General features: G+C 36.2%; 1 protein-coding gene across 7 annotated transcripts in view; it reads left to right on the top strand.

The window, feature by feature from the left end:
- Positions 1–12,217, top strand: part of IDE (insulin degrading enzyme) — a 111,333-nt gene that overhangs the window by 31,879 nt on the left and 67,237 nt on the right. For all 7 annotated transcript variants that reach the window (XM_079900658.1, XM_079900660.1, XM_079900665.1 and 4 more), the window contains 3 exons: positions 4,258–4,442; positions 5,800–6,007; positions 9,047–9,216. In XM_079900658.1, coding sequence (XP_079756784.1) covers positions 4,258–4,442; positions 5,800–6,007; positions 9,047–9,216 — 563 coding nt within the window. The remainder of the gene's footprint in view (positions 1–4,257; positions 4,443–5,799; positions 6,008–9,046; positions 9,217–12,217) is intronic.

Below are 12,217 nucleotides of genomic sequence, written 5' to 3' on the forward strand. Positions count from 1 at the left end.
AAATACATAAACAAAATATTAATAGATGTAAAGTGAGATATTGACAGTAATACAATAATAGTAGGGGACTTTAAAGCCTCACTTACATCAATGGATAGATCATTCAGAGAGAAAATCAATAAGGAAACATTGGCCTTAAATGACACATTATATCAAGTGGACTCAATTGATATCTACAGAACATTTCACCCCAAACTAGCAGAATATACCTTCTTTTCCAGTGCACATGGAACATTCTCCCAGATAGATCACATCTGAGCCACAAAACAAGTCAGAAAATTTAAGAACACTGAAATTATATTAAATAAGCATCTTTTTGGACCACAATGGTATGAAAAATAGAAATCAGTTACAAGAAAAATGGAAAAAAACACAAACACATGGAGGCTAAACAACATGATGCTAAGCAACCAGTGGGCCCGTGAAGAAAGCAAAGAGAGGAAATCACAAAATACCTTGAGACAAATGAAAATGGAAATACAGTGTTCCAAAATCAGTGGAACACAGCAAAAGCAGTTTCAAGAAAGAAGTTTATAGCGATCCAGGCCTACTTCAGGAAACAAAAATCTCAAATAAATAATCTAACCTTACACGTAAAGGAACTAGAAAAAGAAGAACAAATAGAGCCCAAAGTTAGTAGAAGGAAGGAAATAAAAAATATCAGAGCAGAAATAAATGAAATAGAGATTAAAGACCAATAGAAAATACAATGAAACTAAAAGCTGATTCTTTGAAGAGATAAACAAAATTGATAAACCTTTAGCCAAACTCATAAAGAGAGGACCCAAATAAATAAAAACAAATGAAAGAGAAGTTACAGCTGATACCACAGAAATGCAAAGGATCATAAGAGTCTGTGATAAACAATTACTTGCCAAAAAATTGGACAACCTAGAAGAAATGGATAAATTCCTAGAAACATACAATCTTCTGAGACTGAATCACGAAGAAACAGAAAATCTGAACAGACAGATAACTAGTAATGAAATTTGAATCAGTAATCAAAAAGTTCCAAACAAAAGTCCAGAACCACACAGCTTCACAGGTGAACTCTACCAAACATTTAAAAAAGACTTAATATCAACCTGTCTTTCTCAAACTATTCTAAAAAATTAAAGAGGAAAAGGAACACTTCAAAAATCATTCTACAAGGGCAGTGTTACCCTGATACCAAAACCAGATACAGACACCATTAAAAAAAAAAAAGAAAATCACATGACAGTGTTCCTGATGAACAAAGATGCAAAAATCCTCAGCAAAATATTAGGAAACCAAATTCAACAATACATTAAAAGGGTCATATACCACAATGAAGTGGGATTTGTTCCAGCAATTCAAGGATGGTTCCACATCTGCAAATCAATCAACATGAAACATCATATTAACAAAACGAAGGATAAAAATCATGTGATCATCCCAACAGATGCAGAAATACCATTTGACAAAATTCAACATCGATTTATGAAAAAAACTGTCAGGGGCTTCCCTGGTGGCGCAGTGGTTGAGAGTCCGCCTGCCAATGCAGGGGACGCGGCTTCGTGCCCCGGTCTGGGAGGATCCCGCATGCCGCGGAGCGGCTGGGCCCGTGGGCCGTGGCTGCTGAGCCTGCATGTCTGGAGCCTGTGCTCCGCAACGGGAGAGGCCACAGCAGTGAGAGGCCCGCGTACAGCAAAAAAGAAAAGAAAAGAAAAGAAAAAACTGTCAACAAAGTGAGTATAGAAGAAATATAACCTCAACATAATAAAGGCCATATATGACAGACTCACAACTAACATAATACTCAATGGTGAAAAGCTGAACGCTATTCCTCTAAGATCAGGAACAGGACAAGAATGCCCACCCTCACCACTTTTATTCAACATAGTAATGGATTACTATTTTCAGATGACATGCTACTGTATATAGAAAACCTTAAAGACTCCTCCAAAATAACTGTTAGAACTAATAAATGAATTCAGTGAAACTGTGGGATTCAAAATCAGTATACAGAAATCTTTTGTGTTTCTGTATAGTAATAACAGACTTTCAGAAGGAGAAATGAAGGAAATAATCCCATTTACATTTGCATCAAAAAGAATAAAATACCTAGGAATAAATTTAATCAAGGAGATGAAAGACCTGAACTCTGAAAACTATAAGACATTGATGAAAGAAATTGAAGATGACACAAATAAATGGAAAGATTATATTATGTTTATGGATAGGAGAATTAATATTGGTAAAATGTACACATTACCCAAAGCAATCTACAGATTCAGTGCAATCCCTATGAAAATACTAATGACATTTTTCACAGAACGGAACAAATAATCCTAAAATTCATATGGAACTGCAAAAGGCCCTTAATAACCAAAGTAGTCTTAAGAAAGAAAAACAAAGTTGGAGTTATCATGCTTCCTGATTTCAAACTATACTAGAAAGCTATAGTAATCAAAACTATATGGCACAAAAACAGATGCATAGATCAATGGGACAGAATAGAGAGCCTAGAAATAAACCCACTCACATGTGGGTCAATTAATTTACAACAGAGGAGCCAAGACCATACATTGGGGAAAAGATATTCTCATCAGCAAGTGATGCTGGGAAAACTGAATCACTTTCCTATACCATATACAAAAATAAACTCAAAATGGATGAAAGACTTAAATGTAAGGCCTGAAACCATAAAACTCCTAGAAGAAAACATAGGCAGTATGCTTTTTGACATCGTTCTTAGCAATATTTTTTTGTATGTATCTCCTCAGGCAAAAATAAACAAATGGGACTACATCAAACTAAAAAGCTGTTGCACAGCTAAGGAAACCATCAACAAAATGAAAAGACGATCTACTGAATGGTAGAAGATATTTGCAAATGATATATTTGATAAAGGGTTAATATCCAAAATATATAGAGAACTCACACAACTCAATATCAAAAACAATCTGATTTAAAAAATGGACATTTAAAAAATGAATATACATTTATCCATGGAAGACATACACGTGGCCAGCAGACACATGAACAGATGCTCAACATCACTACATCAGGGAAATGCAAATCAAAACCACCCCACACCTGTCAGAATGGCTGTTATCAAAAAGACAACAATTAAGAACCATTGTTACTTTAAATTAAAAAAAAAACCAATGTGAACATGATTTTTTCTGTATTGAAAGCTTGAATTATTCATTTCATATTTGGATCTTTCTGAATCTTTTCTTAGTGTAACTTTTGGAATATGAATTTATAATTGAATATTGAGATGTGAAGCCGTGAAATCAGAAATATTAACAAATCAATGTAAGCAAGAAGTGCCAATTGCCAATTATCACAAGACAGGTACAAAGAAATGTGAAAAAAAAAATGACAACAAATTAAGTGTTGACGAGGACATGGAGAAAAGGGAACCCTTGTGCATTATCGGTGGACTTCATGCAATGCACCAATTGTATGAAGTTTCCTCAAAAAATTAAAAATAGGACTACCATACAATCCAGCAGTTCCACTTCTGGGTATTTATCCAGAAAGTATGAGAACACTAATTTGAAAAATACAGGCAGACCTTTGTTCATTGCAGCATTATTTATAGTAGCCAAGATATGGATGAAAGGCGAATAGCAAGATTTCATTCTTTCTCATGGCTGAGTAATATTCCAGTGTGTGTGTGTCTGTGTGTCTGTGTGTGTGTCTGTGTACCATACCTCACACACACACATATATACACACACAGGAATATTACTCAGCCATGAAAATAATGAAATCTTGCCATTTGGAACAGCACGGATGGACCTAGAGGGGTATTATGCTAAGTGAAATAAGTCAGAGAAAGACAAATATCGTTTGATTTTACTTATATGTGGAATCTAAAAAACGAAATAAGTGAACAAACAAAACAGAAACAGACTCATAGATACAGAGGAAAAATTGTTGGTTGCTAGAGGGGAGGATGGGGGGGGTTGGGCAAAATAGGTGAAGGTGATTAAGAGGTATAAATTTCCAGTTATAAAATAAATAAGTCAATGGGGATGTAGGGAATATAGTCAATAATATTTTAAGAACTTTGTATGGTGACAGATGGTTACTAGACTTATTGTGGTGATCAGTTTGTGATGAATCACTGTGCTGTACACCGGAAACTAATATTGTATGTCAGTTGTACTTGATTGTACACATTTTTTAATCTGATGATATATTATATGGTTTTGCTTGTTACTCTTTGTTCATTAAAAGAAAAAAGCACAATCCAACAATTAATAATTTATTTCTTTTCAGTTTCCAAAAAAAGACTTACAGCAAAATGAATAATCCAGCTATCAAGAGAGTAGGAAATCATATCATCAAATCTCCTGAAGACAAGCGAGAATACCGTGGACTAGAGCTGGCCAATGGGATCAAAGTACTTCTCATCAGTGATCCCACAACAGATAAATCATCAGCAGCACTTGATGTACACATAGGTACAGTTTAAAATTATGAATTAAGCTTTGTTCAGTTTCATCGACCTAATGTTGACAATTATTAGAACTCTCCATATTTGTGCAAATGGAGACCTGGTAGTTACCAGTTCGATGTATCTTACTTTGTACAGTAGTCCTGTACAGCTGTTGGTAATCTACAGTTGTCTAAGTTAAATCGCCTTACATTTACCAAAAGTATCTTGTTAGGTTCCCGGCTAAGGTGACCTAGCAGCAAGGAAATTCATTCCCATCCTTTAAAACAGTGACAGTTCTAATGCCTTTACTTTATAAACTTTTGATATACTAGGGAATACCATATTTCCTAAATTCTTGTGTGCACATTTCTTCCACATTTAATGCTGCTTTAATCAAGTTATTTCTTATTTATATGTACATTTAGTTTCTTTTTTTCCTCTCTGAAAAGCTTTTATTTAATTCAATGGCATTTTAGAATTGGGAAAATAAGATAATAACCATCATAAGTTGAACAAATAATTATTGCCAAGCACAGCTCAATGTGCTTTGCAAATTATCGTCTAATTTGTAGTTGCACAACTCTCTAAATAAGGTATGTATACAAAAAGTGACTGAGGGCTTCACTGGTGGTGCAGTGGTTAAGAATCTGCCTGCCAATGCAGAGGACAGGGGTTTGAGACCTGGTCCGGGAAGATCACACATGATGCGGAGCAACAAAGCCCGTGCGCCACAACTACTGAGACTGCACTCTAGAGCCCACGAGCCACAAGTACTGAAGCCCGCGTGCCTAGAGCCCGTGCTCCGCAACAAGATAAGCCACCGCAATGAGAAGCCTGCACACCACAACGAAGAGTAGCCCCCACTCACCGCAACTAGAGAAAGCCCGCGCCCAGCAACAAAGACCCAGTGCAGCCAAAAATAAATAAAATAAATAAATAAACAAAATTTTTTTTTAAAAAGTGACTGAAGCAAAATATTTTGCTCAAAGTTTTACAGCTAGTAGAGCTGCTAACCCCCAAACTTATGCTCTTAGCACTATGCTATATTGTCTCCTGCAATAAAATATAAGAGCTAGAAAGTTTCTAGCTCTTTAAAACAGTGAATTCAACTCTTCCTCTTAGCGTGATGTGTGAGGAAGCTAATGTCCAGAGGAGTTAAGTATCTGCCCAAGGCCACCAACTAACTGATGTCAAAAGCTGGGGCTTGAATTTGAATCTAAACTGCACCATTTAGAGTAGCCTATGCTTAACTTTCTCTGACTGTGGTTGGAGTTATCATGCTAACAGAAGTTCCAAATCATCTGTGATTCATCTGTACTCCATAGCTTTCAACATATAAAAAAATGATTTATTATATATGTATATTTTCTCTTCTCTTTCAGGTTCCTTGTCAGATCCTGCAAATATTGCTGGCTTAAGTCATTTTTGTGAACATATGCTATTTTTAGGAACAAAGAAATACCCTAAAGAAAATGAATACAGCCAGTTTCTCAGTGAGCATGCAGGAAGTTCAAATGCCTTTACTAGTGGAGAGCATACCAATTACTATTTTGATGTTTCTCATGAACACCTAGAAGGTGCCCTAGACAGGTAATGCTGAAAATACCCTATGAATTATCCACCTGTGTTCACTTATCATGTTAATAATAATAATTAATATTTTTACAAAGATGTCTTCACAGCTTTATAGCTTAACAAAAGATATTTTAACCAGTATTTTCCCCCTCTGGATTTTATAAAAAAGAAAATAATGAATGATGTCGTATATTTACATTGTGGTAGAGGAAAAATAATGGCATGACTTTAAACCAGACTTTAAGCCTACAAAATATTTTATTGACTTATAAAATTCTCACCAGGCCTTCCCATTCTAACTGGTATTACATATGAAGCATGTGATGAAGAATAAACTGTAATGATGTCATGGATCTCCTTTCAACCATCTCCTGTTCCAGAATGCTAGAACTAAATATTCTGTTCTCCTTTAGTTCCTCAATCCTCAAGGATACTTAGTGGATACAGAATGTTTTGACCTGCTGTTTCAGCCCTGGGGACATTTTGTGAAAGTATTTTCTGGAGCAAGCTCCATTAGGCTATTCTAATTTCTTGGTCAATTTTCTATACAGCTAACAGTATATAATTTTTTTTATCATATCAGTGATTTGATTCATTGTTCAAAGTGTAATTTTTCCTGTGGTGAATTTTTACAGTTTTCTGTGTTACCAAGAAGGTGTAATTCTGCAGCCTTTTGATGCGTCTATAATGAAGTTTGACTTCACAATTTTAGTAATTCTCAGCTTTAATTGCTTACTTATATTAATAGTCATTTTTTTTCAAACCTAATAGTTTGAATTTATTCTGTAGCACAAAGAACATTAACAGAACAAGGGCATGGGTTCAGGATACAGGACTGGGTCAGAGTAGCCTGTTTCTTATTTATTCTAGCTTATGTTTCAGTCTTCAGGCAGCAGCTTTGAGGTGTAATCATCTTTTGTATGTATTCCCAGAAGACTTCCATTAATGAGTTCCCTGGGATCATACACTGAATTTAATTTCCTGCTTTACAAATGCTTCAGCAGATGTTCATATAATAGATCTCTGTTTGATGGAGGATGTCTGTTACTTGGATCAGAGTAAAAAAACCACTTATATAGAGCATCTTTCAAAAATATTGATTATACTGTGTCAGAATCATGACCCTTTATGTGGACTTGTCCAGCTATGGTATGTAGCTATCAGGCACTTTTCCCAGCCTGAATTGAGGTAGGTAAAAGTGGTTATATGTCTAGAATTATCTGTTTCCATATATCTTTGATTACAGGCTCCGGATAGATGGAGTTTCCCTTTGGATTGGTATGCGTAAAGTACTTAGCACGGGATTGTATTCACTATGTGCTTAAAATAATATCAAGTAATGGTAACAGTCTTTTTGACGGCTGGACGATGAGGTGCAGTTGCTGAGATGTTTATAAACCCAGGAGTCTTTTAGGCCCACTGAGTAGTAGTCGCATTCAGACAGAGCCTCTTCTCTTGTCTTCATCTGAATTCTGGACATTGTTTTTTATAAGATGGGGTCTAAAGTTTCTTAAGAAGACTTATTACTATATGAAATCATGATTTAAATTGCAACCTGATATAGGAAAGTTAATTTATTAGCTAAAGGAATCTTAGTTCAGCTTTGGTACTACTATTAAAGAATAGCCTCAAGAAAAGCATATTGGTTACTTATGTTAAAGTTACCTGCCATGTTATTTGTTGAACCGCTGCTTATTAAATTTTTAAAATTCTCTTAATATTTCATAAAAGCCCATAAATTATGTCTTATGGGCTTTTATGAAATATAAACCTATGAAACTACTGTGTCATAGGTTTTTTACTCCATTATTTTTTCCACTAATTAAAGTTTGTTTCCTTTTCTTTATAAGAAGGAAAAATATTCAGGTAGAACCTTTTAAAAATAGGTCACTTAGTGTGTCCTAAGATGCCTGAGTCTTAGTGAAATTGCAATTAAAACTGAAAATTTAAGATTTATTGCCTAAGAACCATCACCTGCCTTTTCCTTTCTTGGAGAATTAGGCATATACAACAGGGATTTTCATAGACATGCCGAATTGTAGATCTTAAATACATTGCTTCTGTCTCATAAGTCTGCCCTGACTTTTTGTTGTTGTTGTATTGTGGTTTATAAGAAGAAATATATATTTGGTCTTTGTCCCTGGTCCTGGCCCATAGCTCCTAAAACCCTTGGAATTTCCTAAGTGATGAGAGCCAAAGGTTGCTTTTTGTTATTTTAATGAAGTGACTTTGGGGAAGTCCCTTGATAATCTGAGGTTGGGGGCTGGTTGCCAGGGGAGCCAGCCCTGTGATTAAGGGTTGGAACTTTCAGTCCAGGGGCTGGAGATTGACTTCAGTCACCAGTGATCAGTGATTTACCCAATCCTGACGAGGTTTGGAGAACTTACAGGTTGGTGAACACATGGAGATTTGGGGAGGGTGGCCTGCCTAGAGGGCATGGAAGCTCCATACCCTTCCCACATACCTTGCCTTATGCATCTCTTTCATCTGGCTGTTCCTGAATCATATCCTTTTATAATAAATCCAGTAATTTAGTAAGTAAAACATTTCTCTGAGTCCTGTAAGCTGATCTAGGAAATTAATCGAACCCGAGGAGGAGGTCGTGGGAACCTCTGATCTACAGCCAGTTGGTCAGAAGCCCAAGTGACAACCTGGACTTGCAATTGGTGTTTGAAGTTGGGGGCAGTCTTGTAGATCTGATGATACCAGTATTGAGTTGAATTTTAGGCCACCCAGCTGGTGTCGGAGAATTGCTTGGCGGTGTGGTAACAACACATGGGAATTGTCAGAATCAGAGGTGTTAATCTTTTTATATTTTCACTAATTATTTAACATATCTGGTGTAGAGTTCTCTGAATTTACATATGTATGATATTATATTTTTTGTTACTTAGAACTTATATTCCTTTTTTCTAAGTAGCAATGGTAGTTTTTTCTTATTCTGTAGAATTCATATTTCCTATCTAAGTTTCAAACATATTTTTTTAAACATATTTTTAAAAGACCACTTAAAATAACAGCTTTCAAATTGTTAATTATGTTTCTTACCCTTAGGTTTGCACAGTTTTTCCTGTGCCCCTTGTTTGATGAGAGTTGCAAAGACAGAGAGGTAAATGCAGTTGATTCAGAACATGAGAAGAATGTGATGAACGATGCTTGGAGACTCTTTCAGTTGGAAAAAGCTACAGGGGATCCCAAACACCCCTTCAGCAAATTTGGAACAGGTTTGTCAGCTGCGGCTCTAATGCATCCATCCTCCTTGACCTCATTTAAACCATGGCCCCTTTGCCCAGTATTGTATTTTACAGTTCAGGATAGAAGATTGCAGAACTCCTTGTTCCCACCTACCCTGTTGTTCATAAACTCAGAGTCTGGAGCTGATAAATGGTTGTTATATCATTGTTACTACTTGGTATTTCTTAAACCATGCCCCTACACATATGTTATCTGTCAGGTCCCTATGTAGGCACCTATATGTGATTCGTGACCTAAGAAGAGGTTAAAACTTAGGTATGTGAGCTTCATGGAGAAGGTGATAGTTTATTGAGAAGAGGAGTGACCAAATATGAAGCAAGTTTGTTGGATAACAAGGTGATAGAATTGAATTTAGATTTTAGAAATAGTAAGAATGAAGTGGTAATAATCCCTTTAACAGATGAGTAACATTTTGGCTAGTAGTTCAAAAAGAAGGATGTCAACAGGAGTTGGGCCCTTGGCATTGGATATTTTTTTAAATTGAGGTGTAGTTGATGTACAATATTATGTAATTTTCAGGTGTACAACAGAGTGATTCTGGCATTGGACTTTGTACGTAATACGTGGAATGATATTCTCAAAATTGTAGTAACAGTGACCTAAGCAGTTATTTAGCCCTCTAGAGGTTACTCTGGCCATCCCATACAAATAGGGGTCTGACTGTTTAAGGAACAGAGCAGTTAGAGCTGTGAATAGATATTTTTTAAAAATACTTATTTGGCTGCGTCAGGTCTTAGTTGTAGCACATGGGATCTTTTAGTTGTGGCATGTGGAATCTTTGGTTGCAGCATGCAGGATCTTTTAGTTGCAGCATGCAAACTCTTAGTTGCGGCATGTGGGATCTAGTTCACTGACCGGGGATTGAACCCGGGCCCCCTGCATTGGGAGCTTGGAGTCTTAGCCACTGGACCACCAGGGAAGTCCCTGTGAGTAGATATTAACCAGCATTTCAAAGGGAGGAGATAATAGACCTCTTTATTCTGAGTAAATAGAATGCTCACTTCAAGGCTTGTTGAACCCCCCTGCTCCCATTACCTCCACCTCTACTATCTACGGGTAGATAGATGCATAGTGTCTGCTCCGGGCATGACTATAGAAGACACACAAGGTCCCTGCTCTCAAAGTGCTACAACATCCTGGTAGGAGATTAGAGGTGGGGAGTAACAGGGAGTAGAATAAAATAAATATAGAGATTCTTGATTTTACAATTGTACCCTTTATCTTTATTCAGTTTTTCATTAAAAAGTACATTTAATTTAAATATTTAAATGATACAAAAGTATTTTTTTTTAAAAAACAAAAAGTTGCCCTTTTCTTCACCTACTCTTGCCATTACCACTTCACAAGATGTAATCATTGTTAAAGGTTGCTGTGGGGGCTTCCCTGGTGGCGCAGTGGTTGAGAGTCCACCTGCTGATGCAGGGGACGCAGGTTCGTGTCCCGGTCCGGGAAGATCCCACATGCCGTGGATCGGCTAGGCCCGTGAGCCATGGCCGCTGAGCCTGCGCGTCCGGAGCCTGTGCTCTGCAACGGGAGAGACCACAACAGTAAGAGGCCCGCGTACCGCAAAAAAAAAAAAAAAAAAAGGTTGCTGTGATTTTAAAATACTGCTTTGGGGATTATGAAATAGCATAAAAATAATAGATTGTTTAGTGTACTTAAAATTTATGCTTATTACATAAGTTAATTTGGGGAACTTTTAAAAAAAGACTATAAAGACAGCTTTCTTTCAGTTTGGATACCATTCTAATGTATCTAGCAGCAGCCAGGGAATTAGCATAGCTTTATAGAAATAGGAGTTTTTAAAAATTGTAATTAGAAGCAGTGATACTGTATTCTTTAGACTTATAATATTTGGCACCCTGTGACAGCATCACTGCTAAGGTGGATATTGTGGTCTCTAAAATGTCTATGTAATGATTAATTATCTGGAAAGTGGCTTTCGTAGAGGACATCAGCATACGTGGTATATCAAGAGGGACTGAGTTTTAAAAACCAAATTTCAAATTACTACATCCAAATGAGTGTTGTCCTTTAAATGGTCCCTTTGGCAGGTTAGATACCTCCACCAACAGTGCTGCTATTGTGCAGAACGTGTTAGAGCTCCTCTTTGGGAGTTGCCTTCTTTTAAATAGTCTCACTGGTGATAAATCACAATCAGCATAATCAGGAAGCAGCCACAGATCTTCCAGAAATAAATCCAGTGAATAAGGTGAGCAGTATTACCTCTGGTCACAAACAAGAAACAATCTTAAAATGTCCTAGAAGAAGGTTTCGGGAGTGATGGGCAAAGAAAAACATTGAATGAGGTCAGTTACGTAGAGGTGGAGTTTAAGAGCATATTTCTTTTTTAACCGCTGACAAGGCTAGGCAGTTAGCAAAATATGAGGTAATATAAACAGCTAAGAGGTGAGTTAGCCAGACTCAGTACAAAAGTACAGAAAATGTGATATAAGTAATGCAAATACCAAGTTACCTACTGAGTGTAGAAATATAAACTAACATTGAACTTTTTGGAGTAGAGGTTCTGTCGATTGTTAAGGTCACAGACAAGTTTGAAAGTATGATGAAGCTGTATACCCTTACCTTAGAAATTACACACGTATAAAATTTTGCAAAAGTTATTCTTGCAGAAGAATCCTTGTCAGAAATTCATACTTAATTTACTTCTATTATTTTTTAGTAACTTCAGATGTTTCTGTGGGCCATTTTGTCCATCAAGGGATTATGATTTATTATTTTAACATTAATATTTAAAATATTATTTTAATAATATTATTATTATTTACTATCAGGAAAAGCTGGGTATTTTTAAATGAACAAAAACCAAGCATTGTGTTCTGTATTTTTAAGAAAACCTTACAATAAAATGTTAGTCCTTGACAATACTTTATATAACCCACAGTAAGAAGCATATTTTACTCAGAGCACATGTATGCGTGTTTGTGTAAGCAACTGAAACAAAAGTTT

Source organism: Stenella coeruleoalba (assembly GCF_951394435.1).
Source record: "Stenella coeruleoalba genome assembly, chromosome: 16".
NCBI classification, from domain to species: Eukaryota; Metazoa; Chordata; class Mammalia; order Artiodactyla; family Delphinidae; genus Stenella; species Stenella coeruleoalba.